General features: G+C 38.6%; 1 protein-coding gene across 1 annotated transcript; it reads right to left on the bottom strand.

Moving 5' to 3' along the window:
- Positions 1–7,691: 7,691 nt before the first annotated feature.
- On the bottom strand, positions 7,692–19,686 carry rab42a (RAB42, member RAS oncogene family a). Its single transcript, XM_072675419.1, has 2 exons — positions 19,251–19,686; positions 7,692–15,649 (listed from the first exon to the last, which is right to left on the bottom strand). Exons 1-2 carry the CDS (start codon positions 19,463–19,465, stop codon positions 15,223–15,225), a joined length of 642 nt encoding a protein of 213 aa, XP_072531520.1. The 5' UTR covers positions 19,466–19,686; the 3' UTR covers positions 7,692–15,222.
- Between the last annotated feature and the right edge of the window lie 229 nt (positions 19,687–19,915).

Genomic DNA, 19,915 nt, shown 5'->3' with positions numbered 1-19,915 from the left:
AGCAGGACTGTGTGTTTGCGGCTAGAGGGTTCAGAAAAAGAAAGACGACAGTTTTCCACTTTCACATTTTACTTCTTAGTAGTGAGTTCATTTTATTTTATTATTTAAACAATAATCTTACATATTAATAAATTGTCACCCCCAGCCTTTCTCTCCCTCTCCACAGACACACATGCATGCACTAAAAAACACACATCTGAGGATATATAGTTTTTTCCTTTCTCCCCAGCTAGTGCGCCTAACGATTCAAGCGAACATGTGAGATTTCATTTATTTAAACACAATTGATATTTTTACACCACATATAAAACCACAAAGAAAATATATTTTACACATCAGACAATTTCAAGGGTTCGTGCACAGAAGGTCATTCGCAGTAACATGTAATATATGTACATATATCTCACCCACATTTAATAATACAAAAAAAATCTTTATTACAAAAATAATAAAATAAAAAAAAAAGGAAGCGTATTACAGCACGTAGGTCGCTGCAGCTGAGTTGATGCCTACAGAGGGGGGCGCCAGAGTACTACGTACAGTTTTGAGGTAAAAAGATCTACATTTACATTTACATTTACGGCATTTAGCTGACGCTCTTATCCAGAGCGACTTACAAGGTTACTCGTATTACAGAGGTGGGCCAATGTAGTGTTAGGAGTCTTGCTCAGGGACTCTTATTGGTGTAGCGCAGCACAGTCACCCAGACCGGGAATCGAACCCTGGTCTCCCACATGCTGTTGTTGTAACGCAATGGCAGGTGGTGGTGTTATCTGTTGCGCCACACCAACCACAACCATCTACATGCTCGTCTGGGTGCCGAAACGCATCTAACTAAGTCTACATGCTTATTTCATATGAACACGTTTGGGGCTTGTCAACATTTAGTTTTGCAAATTCCAGTCTGGCTTTTTTATGATTTGTTTTCAACAATGGTATCCTCCTTGATAGTCCCCCATGAAGTCCACTTTGGCTCAAACAATGACGGATGGTGTGATCTGATCCATGAGCTTGAAGTTCACCTTTAATCTCTTTTGAAGTTCTCCAGGCCCCTTTGTTATCATTCATATTATCCGTCTCTTTGATTTGTCATTAATTTCCTCCTGCGGCTACGTCCAGGGAGGTTGGCTACAGTCTCATGGGTCTTAAATTTCTAAATAATATGTGTAACTTTAGTGACAGGAACATCAAGCTGCTTGGAGATGGTCTTATAACCTTTACCTTTAATATGCTTGTCTATAATTTTCCTTCTAATGTCCTGAAACAACTCTTTTCTTTCCTCGCTTCCTCTGGTCTGTGTTGAGTGTGGTACACACCATGTCACCAAACCGCACAGTGACTACCTGTAGTCCTATATATAGACCCACTGACTGATTACAAGATTGTGTACACCTGTGATGCTAATTAATATACACAGCTTGATTTAACATGTCCCTTTGGTCACATTATTTTAAGGGGTACCATAATTTTTGTCCAGGCCTGTTTCATGATTAAAAAAAGCATGGTTCAAAATCAATGTCAGATTTTCATTTGTTTATTTTTATTTATTATTACTTTTGTCAGATTCAAGTTATTTCTGTGTCCATTGTGGATTTTCTGTTATTAACCAAGGGGTACCAACAATTTTGTCCACGTGTGTATTTATGTTACATCTCAACCTTCATGGTTCCATCTACTGGGCTGCTTCAACAAGGGCATACACAGTGGAGTGGAGAATTATCTGAGGGTGGCCAACTGCAGGAGATCGCTCAGTTCCAACTGCACCCTGTTTGGGACAACAGGGCACAGTTAGCCACAGCCTGTGACCTGCATGCCCTTCTAAAAGAGGTTAAAAGGCTACTCCAAGGCCAGATGCAAGAGCCAGTTAACCAACACTGTCGTCAGATGTGGCTAAATGTACATACCTTGCTAACATGTCTTAACTAGTACGTCTCTTTTGTTTCTATTAGACAACAGTGAGATCAGATGGAAAGAAAAAAAAAGAGGTTTTAGAGTAAATGCTGCTGAAATGTGTCTTTTGAGACAAAAACCTCCCTTTTGTTTTAGTACAGATCTCAATAAAGTTTCATGCTGTGCTTGAAATTGCCAAAATAATAGCACTCTTTTACTAAAGACAGTCTCAATATAAACTCAAACATTTCTCATTGAGGACTTTATAGTTATGATGCTGTGAATTAATGTTTTATTTGAATCCTTGATCAAACTAATCATTATTTCTCACTGGAAGTCCAGATATCAAACTGAAGCGCTCTTATTTTTGACACATTGTGGGAAAGAACCAGTTCACTGGAAAATATCAGTTATGCTTGGAACAGTAAAAGAGGTGGAGGATGACCAGCAGCAAGATGGAAGGATATAAACAGAGAAGAAGAATCATGAATGAGCTATTAATAAACATTAAGATACAAATAGAGGACAGGATATTCTGGAAAAGAATATGACTTGGTTTACTATACAAGAAGAAAATGTTAAACTGAACTGGTTAATTGAACTGACTCAGTTTAATTAGGGTTACATAGTTTTAGCCCTTAACTTCTGCTTAACTGGGTAATTTCTGTTGGATAAAAATTTTTTTGTATGAAAAAAAGAATCTGACACTAAAAAGTGTTGTAAAAAACACTAAATAGTGTTTCACACATCTCCTGATAAAACAACACAAAAAATGGTGCTGATGTAAAAAACTATGCACTCATTCATCTGATGGGCACATGAGAGGTGATGTAGATGCTGAGAGGATCTGTGTGTCTTTGGCACCACCTGGCGTGTTCATAATGATAAATACACAGTTGATCCAGCTCAGCAGGTCCTTTAAAATATTATATCTATATCAACCCTGCTGGAAATAAACAGCATGCTCAGTTGGCCAAGATGAATAATTTGGTTGACCAGCTTAACACTTGATCAGCAGAGTTTGATGGTTTAGCTGATTTACCAGCATGACCAATCTTACCAACCTATTCAAACAGTATTGTCGACCAGTATAACCAAGGTGGTGAACCAGCATGATCAGCTGGTATGATATTTAATTGAATATATTCCATTTAACAACCTGTATTTTTCCACAGAATTGGTGGGTTTATAATGGTTATGAGTGTCACATGTCGAGAAATGACTAAAATCATATGTTGACAAAACATGATAGAACATCACCAGCAAAAGAGGCAGCCTTATTAATTTAAACAAGGTCGTGATAACGTGGTAATGTGAATATTGCTGTTTAGCTAGATAATCTCTGCTCTTATGGATTTCAGTCATCGAGTTGAGTCTGGTCGTGATTCTCCTCTTGCGGGAGGCAAGGATGCCGCTCAGCACCTGCTGTTCATGACTGTGAACATGATGCACAGCTTCTTAAAAATGAGTATGAAGATGTCTGACTCCAGACCCAGCTTCAGTCCCAAAATGATCCTAAAGACTATATCAGGCATGAGGGCTGTACTACCAAAGTCTAAAGTCAGTGATCCAACAGGATGACTTATGCAAAGCCTTCTAAGTTGGGAGGAGCACATTCAGCTTCTTTAGAACCATCTCCATCTTTAGAGATGTTTTCAAGAAGATACTGATTGATATGGTGGTCAACAATGACAACCAGCTGAAGTGTATGACATTATTAAAGTTAAGATTCAGGTGCTGAGATTTAAGTCATTATTTTTCATTCTGTTTCTGGGACAGATCTTGAACCAGCCCAATATTCTGATTTGGCAGTGAGTCACTTTCATATCACTGATCCTTTTATTAAGTGTAACATTATAATGCTTCTACTGGATAGTAATGTAAATGTTCTCTTTTTAAACAAGCAGAAAAATGGGATATAACCCACAAAGACTCTTGCTCAGGATTCAACCCAGGAACTGCCTGTTCCAACTCAAACCTCAGTTCAAGGTGATTATATTCTTTCAGGTTTTATATTTTAAATATCTAGTGGATAAAACAGGATATGACTTTCTGGACTAGCAGCCTTAAGGTATGATGGTTAATGCAGTCGAAAGGAGAGAGAAGATATAGTTACAAAAGATGAAAACTTGTAATTTAAGCAGAGATTATGTTACATTATGCAGTTTGCAACTTGTACATTTGTAAAATATATAAATGTATCACAAAGCAGTTTCACCTGAATGGAAGAAAATATCATTCCAGGTACCTATATCCATTATCCACACCCATTGGACTTTTCACTGCGTTGCAAAGGAGATTTTAAATGCTCTATTAGGCTGCTCAGAAGTAACGTTTAGAGACACATAATAGTGTGTAACATAAATACTTTCATTAGAATGTGGGCACCAAGAGTCAGGATCAGGCCCTATTTCAGTCTTTATTCATAGATTGGTTGTACAGGATAATTGAGGAACACAGAATGTGGTCTGCTACATTTCTATTTGGTAACTTCTAGTGAGGCTTCATCCCTAAGGCAAGGAGAAAATCCTTCTTCTCCAGAGTTTCTGTAGCTTTTTCAAAGATTTTCCGCAAAAGAAGAAGATCATCAGCTGTGATCTGAACCAGGACATGAACTCTCAGACAAACAGTGTGTCACATGCATCATTTAATCTCCAACACATGGTTACACATTGTCTTTCTTGAATAACAGCACCAATCCTGTCAAATAAGGATTGCACCAGTGTCTCCATTTTATCCACTCTTCCATTGAAGTAAGTGACTAGTGACTTTTGTGCTGGACACCCAGTTCTCAACTAGGAACTGCAGGTGGAATGCTGGGACACATTCACATGAGGTCCATCTTAAATATGAACCCAGTTATTGGAAGAGTGGGCTAAAATTGACAGGAACTATCAGGAACTTGTGACAAGCCTGTGCAACGTCTGGTGAGGCTGCAGTGGGTGGGGCTGAAGGGTCAGGAGCACTATTTACACCTGTGTGGTGTGCTTGTGCTGGGTGTCTCTTTTGTATTTTTGCTTCTGTGGCTAAGGTAGTTTTTTTTCTTTTGGGAATTTTTGCATTAGTTTCTTCCTATTTCATTTGGGGCCAAAACCTATTGCCTCTTATTTTTCTCATTAAATTGAATTTGCCACTTATGGATTGTGTGCCCCCCTTTTATTTGTTATGATGTTGAGGCAGTTGTGACAAATGTGGGGGACTTTTATTTAATTTAATTGTATTTTATTTTATTTTGTGTTTTTTCCCGGGAGGTTGAGTGTTTTTGTTTTGGCGTTGGCCTTCTTTGTTCCTTTGTATGGCCCTTTGACTCCTTTGGATGTTGTTGTACCACTTTTAGGTTGAGGGCACCACTGTGGTGGCTGGGGTTTTATGACTTTGATTGGATGACTTGGTGGGAGATGAAAGAAGCTGCTTAAAATTTCCCTCGAAGCAGCTTCCAGTGGAGAATACAGAGCTGCGTCCCGAAACTTTTGCTGCTGCTGCTGCTGCTGCTCTTCCTCCTCCTCCTCCTTTCCTACCCCGGAAAAAAGGTAGAGGAATGAAGAGAAGTAAATGGAAAAATGGGACAGCTAATCCTTTTTAGATATGATGGTACCACCTGGTCTGAGTTTAGACCACTGATGAACTAAGCCAATCACAACACACACTTTCAGCACACCCCTAATACTGCCCAGCCAATCACAGCTGTTGACAGCTGTAGAGCAGCACATATACAACAATTCTGTCTATTTAATTGCGTTCATTGTGAATTTAACTACTGCTCTTTGCAGAGATACAGTGAAAAGTATAATCTAAATAAATATAGTAAAAATAATAGCATGTTATACATTATACTTTATTAAGTTTTATAATTTAATTAAAGTTTTACTGAACATACAGTACTTGTGGTTGTGTTAACTGCATAAACAAATAATAAATTTCTATTATTGTAAAAGACTTCCTGGGTAGGATACTGGGTAGGAGATGCTTCTTTCATCTCCTCCGGTATTTGGAGAGGCAGCAAGATGGAAACACAAAATCTTTTTTCTTGATATTATACCTGATGTTGTTAACGATTTAATTTCAGGATATTTTTGTCTGGTGAGCTGTTGCTGAGAAAGTGTGTTCCACAAGGTATTCATTTTGTGGCAAACTCTATGTACATTAAGACCTGCCACACTTACCAGTGAACTGGTAAGCCTAATCAGACATTGAAGCCTGCCCCACTTTACCCAGCTCCTGTTATTAGTCAATCATTTGACACATTCTGATAGTGAAATGTGTGGGCCCTTTACCTATGTCCAAAGCAGGAAGTCCTTATCTTCTGACTGTCAGACAAACAATATCCTGCAGCTTATCCTTTTTGTTCTTTTACTGAAAAGTCTGTGGTTAAAGTTTTAACTCAGTTCATCTCAGTTTGGGTGGGTATGTGTTTTGGTAAAGCTCCTGCAGTATCAAGAACAGCCTTAGATATCTACACTGGACAATTAAGAAACAGCAATGTGACTTTTCAAGTGACAACTACTAAAAAATGTGTTACATGTACATGTTAATAATATTAAAATAATATGCTCAAAGCATTCCTGGATGTTTGCGCTTCAAGTGCTTGTGCATAGCAGTTGTACTGTTGTGATAAGCCATCTCCACTTTGCAAAGCAGGCAGATCAGCATTGTTGTGTTTCTGTGTAAAATACTCCCACACTTTAGATGCACACAGACGAATGTTTTGTAGCTGCAGCCTTTTTCAATCGTGCCAGTACCCCTTACTAACTTAAATTTGATTGTAGTTGAAGTCATTCCTTAAAATAGCTCAGTTGTTTTAACATTTCATCCTACCTATAGAACTGTCCCGCCAATGCTTACTGCCCATGCGCACATCAATGTTATGTCATGATTCTTGTGCTTGGCAGTCCACCCCTAATTTCATCCTAGCTACCTGGACTTACATAGTTTAATCAGTGCAGTCAAATAACTTGGTATTTATAACGTTTTATTGTGTTTTTTTATGTTAATTGCTTTTAAGTGTATTATTATAATCCCATCCACATGTTATTTTTTGTTGTCGTTTAAAGTGTGTTTGTTAGTGCAAAAGTGTGCATGTTAGTGTTAAAAAAGGCAGTTAAAATCAATGAAGGTAACCCATTTAAGTTAACCAGTAATTTATCTGTGCACAGTGGTAGGACAATTCGACACGGTAGGACCGTTCAACATCTATATCTATAAATATTGTATGGTAGGACATTTTGATTAGGTAGGACAACTCGACAGAACAGCTTTCTTGGCTGCACCCCATTTGTATCAGAGCCGCCGGCAGTGGCATGTGACAAGCTTGTGCAATGTCTGATGAGGCTGTAGTGGGCACCATTTGCACCTGTGCTTATGGTGGGCTAAGGTAGTTTTTGAGTTGGCTACGGTAGTTTTCTTTTGCATATTTTTGCTTTAGTTTCGTATGGCCTTTTGTGTTTCTACTTCTATCTGTTACCTCTGAAATGTTTGCACATGATCATTTTTTTATTATTAAATTTAATTTGCCATTTATGCACGATGTCCCCCTTTAATTAGTCATGATGTTGATCATTTGCTGACAAACTGAAGAGGCTGGTGTAATTCTTCCCTGACTGGGTTGATATTGCTTTTCATGGTTAACATGGTAAGACTGATGCTAAGGACTAACCCAGAGTGAAAACAGCACCATCTGCTGTTAAGGTGACTTGTGCTTCTGTATTATGCCTCAAAAGCACTAGCATGGGATTCCAGTGAAAACCAGGGTGGGCATCAAAGATTATATGCAAAATCATTTTCATTCGTATCAGTTCACCAAATCACATCCACTTTTTTATTTTAACATAAATCATTTCCTATACACCACATATAAAATCACAAGAGCAAATATGTTGACACTTTGACACTTGATGCACACAACTCCTTCAGCAGTAACATCTAATGCAATGCAAAATAGGCTATATACATACATCTTGACCCCACATTTTCTGTGTCAGTCTGTGCTGAGTTAAATTCTTAGACATGAGCATTTCGTTTTTTTGTGATGAGTAGGGAATATTTTTCATATTTTGGATTTATATTTTACTTCACACTACTACTTTGCAGTATGTTAACTAGTGGAGATGGGCAACTTAGCCTAAATGTATCCTCAAGAAAACATTTTGTTACTTTTGTTACTATTTTTGGAGACCCAAAATCTACTTAAGTAGAGAGTAACTTATATGTTGTGGACATTCAGAATTTATTAGCTTACTGAAGTTAGAACTCTGTTCTTCTGTATTCGGATTGTTTTGGTCTACACCAACATACCAGATTAAGAGGCATGAGCAGTAAACCCAAAAAGGTATTAATGTACATAGCAAAAAAAAGTCATAGCCCAGTTCTGGCCCAGACTTTCATCTGGCCCACATGTCGCTGTGAAATGATGCTGTTGTATTTGTTTGAATCTAGGTGCTCAAACACAACTATAGCCACAGCTGGTACAGTACAAAGTAGAAATGTTGTTCTAACATTTTACATGGTAGCCGCTTGTAGGCCGCATGTAGCTTAAATACGCCAGAGTTCACTAAACTAACCTGTAAGTGCCTCAACTGGGCTGTATTTGATGCATTACTATTCAGTTTTAAATTGTCTATATGGGTAAAAATGAAATGTTAATAACTGAGAAAAAAGTAAATGTGTTTCTTTACAAATATGCTCACATCCATCAAAATTAGGCTTGAGGACATGTCATTAACTAAATCAAACAATGGCATATAACTAAAGAATGGCATGAAATTGCTTCTGGGACCATGGTTCATTATTACCATAGTATTTAATTATGAGTAAATCTCACCATGAGTTGCTGTATAGTTTATGACTAGCCACTAACGAGTGATTGTGTTGAGCTGTTATTCACTGTCAGATGATATGCATTCTGCATATATGTTCCACTTTCCACTGCTTAAAATAACTGCCCACAATCAGTTTCGGTTTTAATAGATGTGAGCAGTGTTGTCAGCAGCTCATTATGATTTCAGTAGTGACATGAGCCTTCAATTCTTCTTGAATTTCAGCCATGCTCAGGAAATCATTTGGTAGAACACGCTGCATGCACAAAAAACATCAGTTATTTTACAGCTTTTAGAAAACACACTTGTACAAAATAAACCCTGTATTAGTCACACTAAGAAAGAATACATGAAGGATCAGTTTGCTGGCACCGCTTATATAATTGTTCAGGATTAACATCTTCCATGTCTACCTCTACAAGAAAATCTAAAAAACTGATGGAGAATTTCTTAATTTATTAATTAATTTCTTGTTGTGGCCGATACTGATTCCAATAATCAAACATTTACATTTTAAAACAAGCTTACACTATAATTCCTATATAGAGTAAAGTAAGCATTAGGCTCTACTAAAATAGAAGACATACAAATCATACAATACTAAATGTATTTAGCAAATTTATTCAGAGCCAAAGACTCTTATTTGTGTAAGGATTCCTGTCTGGAAGGGGAATTGAACCAATGATGTTCTGAATGTAGGGTGGTTGGGTTATCCACTGTGTCAGGAGTTGGGAACTGAAGGCTGGAGTCCAACTTAACTTGGTCCTTAAAAGGTGAATATTTATTGTTTAATTTAATAATAGCACATATTTGACTCACAGTTTCCTGCAGCCATGGCTAAAGTTCGAGAAACAGTTTAGGTGAGTGAATTTAATGTTTAGATTTTCTAACTGGATAACTTTCTTTCTATCTTGCTATCTTCTTTAGGTAAGATAATACATCATTAGGTGAGCAAACACTCCATTCATGTTATGGGTTATTGCTTAGTGACTGGTTTGCTATTCTTATAGTAGTCAGTAATTAAAGTCCTTATTGATAAACTGTCAACACAGACAGTTCACTCCTGAGTCCGTGCAGTTAACATATGGAAAACACCAAACGCAGACTATATGGCACCACATTTAGAATATAGCAGTCCAAGTTATATGGAGTGTTTCAGCCTGGACTGGACTTTAAATGGTGCACAAAGCAGGGCGGCCAACCCAGTCATTTACATATATTTGACTCAGAGTCACAGCCTGTTTCATTGTCAGACAAGGTGGGAATTGGTCAAAATTGTACTGATGTAATGTATCTTCCAAAATTAACAGCATTAAAAAAGATCACCCCAACTCATCCCAAACATATTGGAAAGAGCTACATCATTCCAGGCAGTGCAGTTCATCACAGCCCAATGCTGGGAGAACTATAGCCTGCACTTGGCATTGGACATGGTTATCTCAGGCTCATGTGTGGCTGCTCCAAAGGAGCCTGTTCTTTTTGCCAGTGCTTTTCTTTGAATATTGTAAAAGGTTGGTGTGTTTGCTTCTGAACACCTGTGTCAGCAGTAGGTGCAGTAAGATTGTCTGCAAAGTCTTGCACATAAAACCACACAACTACCATCAGTGGAAGAAAGCAGGGAAAAGCAAGTGGAAAACAAAAATGTGGGGTATTTTCTGGTGAGAATTCCAATATTAGATTTGATAAATGTATCCTTTATCAGTGAATAGCCTATATTTGCTGCTGATACATATAAAATGGGAAGGAGTTGTTAAGTCACAAAAGATGTGTGTACATACACATTGGAAAGATGTTGAGTTGTACAGGTATCAGCACCCACCAGTCTCACTTGACCCACTAAGGCTCAGAACATTAAGAGGCCACTATTTATATCAGCTTTACAGCAAAAGTCCTTACACTACATCTTAAAGCACATGGCAAGGCTGCATGAAGACAGGGATGCTTGACATAACGCTCTACATGTCTTAAAAGAACTTTACTGACCTCTGCTTCTCTGTGATTGGTTGGTTTAATCTCATGCTGATCTGAATTCAACCACTTGAGATGCTCTCTGCAAGCAGTCACAAACTGTCACAGGGGTTTTGAGATCAGATTAAACATACTCTGTGAGCCGTAATCTCTAATCTAACTGTAGGCCTAGGACAAATGCCTGGTTCAGAGTAAAGAGATTAGAAGACACTTTGCTTAACAAAACTAGTACAGACAAATTAACTTTATGAAAAAACAAAAGCATGTTTTTATAACAAGAACGAGTTCCAGATCTGGACTTGAGTATATTATATATAGTTAGCTCTCCCATACGGTGTAATAAAATGATAAAGCAGACACTTTATGGGAAGATTGGAAACAATGACAGGGTACATACATAGAATGTGAACCAAACAAGAAGAACAATAAAAAAAGGAATTACTGGCATTTCGGATTCCAGGTATAAATATTGGATTGGATATCAGATTAATTAAATAATCCTAGAGCTGGGCAATATGGCAATATTTATTGTTGTGATAACTTACATTACATTCAAATATTCACCTCACAATATGTTTTCCTGAGCAGATCATAGATATGGTCAGCACCTAAAAGACACTGACCAACCGCTTGTATATTATACAGAGAGCACAACCAGTCCTGTTTAACTGCCTTTAACGCAAAGCATTATAAGGAACTCTGAATGCTAGTTTAATTTGCCAATTTGTCATAGCTTCTTTGCCTGTTCCAACATTTACATTTTGCCATACTGCCCACCCTTAACAACTCCTGTAACAAATCTAGCCCACAACATTACATTAAAAAGAGTAGATCACATTATAACTTGTAGCCACATGTTAACATTAAAACACAGCAAGAGCTGCGTTATGTGTGTGGAAATACTTTCTACCTTTAGATGGCCATCTTAAAGAAATAGATCAGTGAAAAATCTAATGCAGGTGCAGTCAATCAGCCAAAGCTGTACATTGAGCTGTGAACATACCATATTGTCTGTTTTATTTTTGTTTTGTTTTTTGTTATTGTGCATTTTTGTCTCTTTTTTTAACTTTTTGGTTTATTTTATGATTTATAGTAACATCATTCAGCAGAGTTGTACGGTGATTGTAAAAAACATGTTCTTTCTTCCCAATCAATCAGCGTGTGTGGCCAAAACTAACCATTGTATAATAAAGTATTACCTGTGTATTATGTAAAAAGTATGATATGTTAAAGATGCAGAAACTTCCAAAAAGTTGTTTAAATGATTTAGTAAACATGGATATAACATGGTCATGTAAAAATATAAAGCTAAAAATAGGACTACATTATCATCTGCATTATGTCCTGCTTTGCAGACAGGGATGTGTTTTAAGAGATATTTTTGATGGTGAATTTATGGAGACAGTCCAAGTCCAGTAATGTTTGTTAGCAACATTAGTCTAACATCTCCAGTTTTAAACTAAAGTTGCAAACTTAAGACTACATCTGGGATATGTGATTAATCATGTTAATTGAATTTTTCACCAAAATAAAAAATCTTTAAAGCTTTTCACTTGAATTGCTCATTTTGAAGAGTGATAGTTTGAAAGGATAAACAATATTACCTATATAGATTTCGTGTTTCAGTATCAGTATCGGCCCATAATAGCTCTCTGCCTACTTTTTTACCCAAGACGCCTTCTCTCCTATTAAAGTCAATTGGAGTTGCACAGCATTGTGAGGCTACAAAGGTCTTCCATACCTGACAGAGAAGGAGAAGCTATAGATGGAATGGCCAAAAAGCCAAGCAGGATTGCAAGTGGTTATCTTTTCACTATCCAGAACGTCACTATTGAGAGCAGATTCTTTGCTATCTGCAGCTGCATTCTGATGTGACAGTATTTCATCTTGAAGATTAATTACAAGATAATAGATACAGAACTCCATCTATTAGATGAAGTGTTTACTATTTTGGCAAAGTTGCACATATAACTACTAACAGCTTAGGATTTGGTCTGGTAATGTCAGACATACTTAGCATACATAGACACAGAGATAGATTATCTCTTGATTTCAGATTACAAGACATTTCTGTGTACAGTGGACATTTTACAGTAATACACTGTGGAGTGCCAATCACTCAAACAAAAAAGAAGCCTGGTTTCCCCACCTGGTTTTCCATGGACATTTTAACTGTGGTATAAATTATGCAATCATTTTCAAATCTAACAAGACAAAAACTGAAACAAGCTAAACTACTGCCAATACAATGAGATAATTTCAAATTTGTTTGATAAAATTACTAAAAATAAGTACAAATTTATAGAAATGAGCAGTCTCATGACAATCTTACAACAATCTCAAAATGATGAGTTCACTCTTAAAAAATGGGTTCTTCAAGAGTTCTAAATTTGAAAAAAAAAAACTCAAATAACCAACTGGATGTAGAAACTCCTGTATATGGTTCTTTAACACACCAAAAAGGGTTTCAAAGATCCCAAATGGGAGTTAAAGAACCCTTATTTTGTACCACAGAACCGTTTTTGTTAAGAGCATCCATTACCGTCTAAAGTTAAAATGTTTTTACTTGTTGCGATTTTTTGCAGTGTGTTTAATGTGTTTCCACCAAATGAAAATAAAGGCAAGATAAAAGCAGGTCAGAAAGGTGAAATAACAAGAGGGACAGAGGGACAGAGGCCATGGCACACTGACCCGACAATTCCTAACAAGAATCAATAAACACAAAGGTTTAACCAGTCTGTCGTACCCATGTGTGATTGAGGATCTAGAATGTGCTCAACTCATAAACTTGAGGACATTCACACTGAGCTAGGATTACTCTCTCCCATTCACACTGTTCTAGGTTGTTTTGTATCCACACTGGTTTATTAAGCTTGTCAGTTCTTATCTAAAAACATATTAGGCATGTAATTGATCATGATAGTTAGTTCTAATTATGTTAGCCATGGGGGTGAACAAGTTAACTGCTCCAGATGCCCAGCATCACCATGTTGCTGGTGATCATTCAAAAAAATATACAGGTCAAAAATTCATCACACCACTAGTTGAAATCAAGAAATACATAAAAAGTTTTAATAAATAAATAAATAACTACAATCAGTCAGTCAGTTCACTCCAAGCTGAATAAAAATGGTAGCATCTCTGTTCTTGTGTTATATCCCCAACATAACATTCCTTAAGAACAGTTAATTGTGTTCCTTTTAGAAAGGAAAATCTTTAAATTGGTGGAAAACATGTTTAAATGATTTTGTATAGAACCACTGAAAAACATTTCTGTACAGCACCAAAGAAGGTTCCACTACCGCAGAGTAAGTTGCCAGTACTGTGTCCATAAGGACATGAATGAGAGGCCAGATGATGTGGCTGTAGGTAGTTTTTACTATATCTGGTGTTTGCTAAAACCAAAAGCAAGGAAAGGCCTATACTATCAAACCAAGGTTTGCCCTGTTTGTTTGTTGGGTTGACCATTACAAGATGGATTCTGCTGCTCTGCTGGTTGTACTGCTCCCAGACTGGGCACAGTTAGGCAGTGAACCCCCATGAAATAAATGTATAAGTTCAACTTCATTTTTTTTTTATGTAAGAACCATGATATGTTAAAGACTTAGAAAGAAGTTATTAGACTAGGAAAAGATAAAGAGCTGTAATAGCACTGTTGAGGCGTTTCAATAGTGGAGGAACCTCCAAGAGCTGAAAGGCATGAAAAAGCTGCTTAGTTACTTAGTTTCTACATGACAGGTGGGTAACGTTAATTTATTTGTGCTGTTTTACAGGTCAGTACTGTTTTGGTCAGTTTTTAAAGGCTAATCCCAACTGGTTGGCTTCACAGCAGCAATTGTAGCAACATTTTACTAACCCCAATTACCTAACTTACTGCCCACCATTTCTTGTTTAGCTAGCCTAGTGCAATTTGACTTAACGTGCCTATGAAATTGGGGGGGGGGGGCAGCTTCTGAAGCAGCTTCTGTATTTGTTTTGCTGGTGAGTTCTTTTTTCAACAATTTGTCTTTCCCAGAGTTCATCAATTGTCTGCTTATTGACTCATCACAATCACTTTTGAGTATAGTGTAAGAATACACACCTCTATTTAGTTGTAATATTGGGACAGTGTGCCATAGCCTGTAAAACCATGCCTTCTCAGGGCCTCATTACAAAAGGAAAAAGAAACCTAGACCTGGAAGAGAACACAGGACCCCATGAACATAAAATAAAAGTCAGGTCTTTCGATGACAAACACTTCCAAGACACGAGAATTCTTCTGGATCTGACCGCTCTTACTCAGAGTGTGACTTGTGCTCTGTCCATCCAAGCTCAGATTTATCCAACCTGAAGTCTGTCCAAACAAAAGGTGGCCATTCCAATTTAGCATTGCTCTGCACCCAAATTGCATTTCCCACCGACAACAACAACAAATGTGCAGGGGGCAAGCAGTGTAATGATGTCACATGGCCCTTACCCTGCAGGGGCAGCAGGCTTTGATGTGAAAGCGTGAAAGTGAGCAAGAAGGACAACCAACTGACACAAACACAGGTTGAAGTGCAGACGACTCGAGTCAGCAGTTACAGCTCTTCTCCCTCTCTGCCTCCTCCTCAGCCGGGTACAAGACCTTGGCGGTCAGGCCGCTCTTGACACCATCCCAGCCGTCACGTGTGGCAATCTCACCCATCTTCATCAGCTCATAGATGTCGCGAGTGAGCAACTCGAAGGCTCGCTCCACGTTGCTGTTGCACTTTGCCGATGTCTCCACATAACGCACACCCAGCTCAGCCGCCAGCTGCTCTGCCTCATCCCGCGAAACCTTGCGCTCGCGTTTCAGGTCGCTCTTGTGGCCCACCAGGATGTACACCATATGGTGAGGCAGGATGTGCTCACTAACTTCACGATGCCACTCACGCACGTGGTCAAAGGTTTTACGATTGGTCAGGTCAAAAACCAGGAGTCCGCCCACGGAGTTGCGGTAATAGGAAGTAGTGATGGACCTGAAAACACACAAATAAACAAATTCAACATCTGTAATCATAAACATAAAGGCCCAAACTGGGATTCTTTGTCAGGGGGGAAACTGATAATTGTGAGACAACATTGCTGAATGCTCTAATACTTTATTTACAGAAAATGCAAAAATTACCACACGTATCAGGAATAGCAGGTGTTCTAGCGCACTAGTCCAGCTTCACCTAAAATCTCTGGCGTTAAATAAATACATCACTAAATATTGGTCTGAAATATTGGACATCTATAGGGAGATGCCATAGATGAAATTTTCAGTGGCTAGTTTATTAAAAAGCCAAATTATGAGAAACTTTTAAAAAGGCTTTTCCTCACTTTTTTTAACATAAATGAGATGTAGTACAGTGGCTTGATATTTAAATACATTTTCGCGATGAACAACATTTATTGCAAAACATGTAAAATAAAAGGCACCAGTAGTGACTGATTCTTAAAAACCTACTTTTTAGATACTCATACTCAGTACAGTGATTTTTAATTACACTGTTTGTAATGTAACATGCAGTTGATTGGTGTTCTTTAAGCACTGACAATATCCTCGATATTCTTAAAAAAGCATAGTGTATCACCATAATCTTAAAAAGTAAATGTATCATGATACGATACAATATCATAAAATACCACCCCTAACTTCACCCCACCTGATCCTGAATAGAGTGTGTTAGATTTGATTGGAGCTGAAATCTGCAGGAACGTAGAATGCTGGTTGGACACCATTGATGTAGTGTGGTGTAGTAAATACTGTTACAAGTTCCAAGTCGTACCATTTCCTTCTGATCCATATGGTCCATTTACGAAAACTAAGCTGTAAAAACAGCAGTTTTGAATTAATTCTTTTTGGGATGTCAATAAAACAATTTGAATGTAATAAAATGCATTTATATATCTGTCTACAGTGACTTAGCCCAGTCTTTTCAGACTAGATAGGACATTGTTTTGTCTGTTTGATTTTAAGGGATAACAAAAAGATGGAAATGGTTGTGTAAATTACTGCTGTTTTGGTACATAAACCAACACAACAGTCATAAGTGGGTAAAAGAATATGTAGAATAACATACATATAAAAAATCGGTTGCTTTTACAAAATATATATTTTAGCAAATGGGATGTGTGGGTGTAAAGAACATGTCTACCCAGTCCTCCACATAAAATAAAGGTTGTGTAGGCTACAAACTTTATTATCAAATATGTACATCTACTGTTTTTGCCAAAATGAATGTGCTGATAGGACCAGAAATATATAACGGCAAGTTCTTATGCATAAGCAGCAGTTTCCACTGATGTACCTGTGTGAGCACAAGTGCCTGCTGTGCAGAATCAATTCAACATGTCTCTGTACAACCCCTGAGACGCCAAACAACTTTGACTCATGATGTATTGTGATTCAAGCTTTGTTTAGCAAATTCACACAACTGAGTAGCCCTATGTGGATAAGTGTTCTCTATTCAGTGTTCTATATAATCACATAAAGAGGCCAGTAGCATTTTCATGCACAGCATTAGCTTAACTGACATAAGATGGAAAAAAATGTTTAGCCACATCACATGTCACAGATTCTAAGTGGAGCATGTTAACAACCACCTAAACAACAGGATGGTAAATCCGCTCCTTGTCCAAACATTTGTAGGCATCTGTCAAACAAATGTTTCTTCTGAAATCATGTTGTTCTCATAACACTCAACATGGCAATGATAATGTGGGCTAATGGGAAACGTCCTGTTCTTCAGCCAAAAGAGGCAATCAGCTCGCCGGTTACACTGCAAGCAGAGGAGGATCGACATGCTTGGGGGAAAGACCCCCTCAATATGAAGATCTGTGCAAGTGCATTTTTGTGCATTATTGATCCAAATGCTACAAACCGCTTGTGAGTTTTTAGTAGATTTTAGAAGTGACATATTACTATTAGGACATTGACCAGGCAACCTTTGCATTTCTTTGTTTCGTGTTGGGTGCTGCTGGGTCTTCTTTTAGCCTTTGTTAAGGCTTGTGCTGAAGTTCCTGTTCAAAAATATCCTCTAACCACCAGCTTCACTGGCCTCAGCAGGTGTATAAAATTAGCTTTCACCAGCTTTGAACTTGAGGTCAATAGCAAAAGCACAACGAATCGCAATGGCGGCTAATCACATCTATGAAATCGGCTTGTGTATAATGTTTTGTGATGGTAAAATACTAGGAGGGTATGGATTAGCTACAAGAATGACTGCACTCAAGTTTTCAGAAAGCACTCCAAAACATCAGGTAACATTAGTCTTTGGCCACGTCCCAAACCGCATACTGCTGCACTAAATAGTATATAAAAAACACACCACTATTAGAAGTGCTTTCAGTAGGTCCAAAGTGTGTTGTTTGGCACAGCCTTACTGTCTAATGTGTAATGTTAATCTTGCCTCAAACTTTTTCAGTGTTAACTTTAATGCAGATCATTTTGTCAGTTCATTTCAGAAAATAAAACATCATAGGACACGCTACTGTTTTCTGTTTAAGTTTGTTTATTATCTGTATATTGCCATTCTACAAATGTTTCCACGCCATTATACATACAGTATTTTACTGCCTTAGCTACAGTGGAATCAGCTTAAGGGTAGCTAATCATTTTGGGGACGAGGTGTTTTTTCTTTTTTTTTTTTGCTGTCAAAACTCTCTCCTATGCCCTTGTGGTGGGAGGCTTTATACTTCTCTAGCCAATGCTCGGCACTGGGCATGGTGACCTCAGGCTCATGTGTGGGGGCATGGTGCTTTTCTACGGAGATTGCCAATGGGTGCACCCTATAGCAGTTGAATTCACGGCTAAAAAGAGATGCTTGCATATTTTTAAACATATTATTGTAGGTCTATATTTGCACAGCCCTAGAGGCATGTAGTAGTGCTTCTGAACGCAACGTGGAGAGATCAGAGAAATGGGGCTTCTGAGAGAACAGACAGTTGTGTAAGCCGCTGGATCTGTGGCTGAATCACACGCAGAAAGTGTGCCGGGGGAGTGATGGAGCAAATGAATGGAGAGGAGGCGAGTGAGGGATGTTTGTTTACTTCATTCACTCACTCACTCACTCACTTAGCATTAAGCCTTGCTAATGTGGCAAATGCACTGCAGCCGTGGAGGTAAAGTGATGACTAGCCACAACGATGAACATGCAGGAAATGGTTCAGTCAACGTTTCAACACATGTTCATTCGGTTTTATATTAATATCGACGCTGTAATTGTAAGCGTTTTTTGTCGTTATACAACTGTTATACAACTAACGAAACAGAAAATAGGCCGGCATCCATGAATGAACGCCCCAGTTTTTGCTTACATCCCACAGACTGCTGTATAGCTAGTGTATGTAGCTGAACGGTAACCATGATATTAGGTTTGGGGAAATGAACTACGAGCGATGAATCGACCTTATGGGATGGTAAACGGAAGCGTTTTATCAAGTGATGCTGCTCTGGTGATGGGACGGAAACGCCTTAGCCTAGTTAATATGTAAAACGGTTGGATTCTGAACGGCATCATTCATCTATTCAGGTGAGGGCACCTCTCTCTGATAGTGAAACACCAGTAATCACCGATAGACTACAAGACTAACCTGAATCGCTCCTGGCCGGCGGTGTCCCACAGCTGCAGCTTAATCTTCACCCCGGGCTCTATGTCCAGGGAACGGGCGTAGAAATCCACGCCGACCGTCGGGTCCGCCACATCGCTGTACACGCCGTCCGTGAACCTCTTGAGCAGAGAGGATTTGCCTACGGTCGAGTCGCCCAATAAGATGATCCTGAACTGGTATTGCCACAGGATATCCATGGCATGGCGAGACGGGGGACCACGAGTCGCAGGTGTGTGCGCGGCTAACAAAAGCCCACGGACGCGGTGTTTACATTGAGGCGACGAGAAGGAGAAGAAGGAGGAGGAGGAGGAGGAAAAGGGTGGCGCGTGTGCGCGAGGGCTGCGCGGCACTGCTGCAGTCACGTGACCTTCGCATCTCCTGTATGTACCTAGGCCCTTGTGTGTAGCCTGTGCGATGGCTAACTCGCGCACCCGTCACATGACTCTCTTTCGACAGGGCTTATCTTTTACTGTTCCAGACAGACAGCCGCCTAGTTCCCTTCCATTCTTTTACTTTTACAAGACTTTTACTTGCTTCCACTTTATTAGAGAACCCAAACGTTCACTGGCCACTTTATTAGAAACACCCACCTTGTTCTTGCAGTGACTGTATTTTCACTTTATTACAAATCCAGAACGTTCACTGGC

This window comes from Salminus brasiliensis, chromosome 3 (assembly GCF_030463535.1).
Source record: "Salminus brasiliensis chromosome 3, fSalBra1.hap2, whole genome shotgun sequence".
NCBI classification, from domain to species: Eukaryota; Metazoa; Chordata; class Actinopteri; order Characiformes; family Bryconidae; genus Salminus; species Salminus brasiliensis.
Note: the sequence above shows the minus strand (reverse complement) of the source record. Positions and strands in the feature narration are given on the sequence as shown.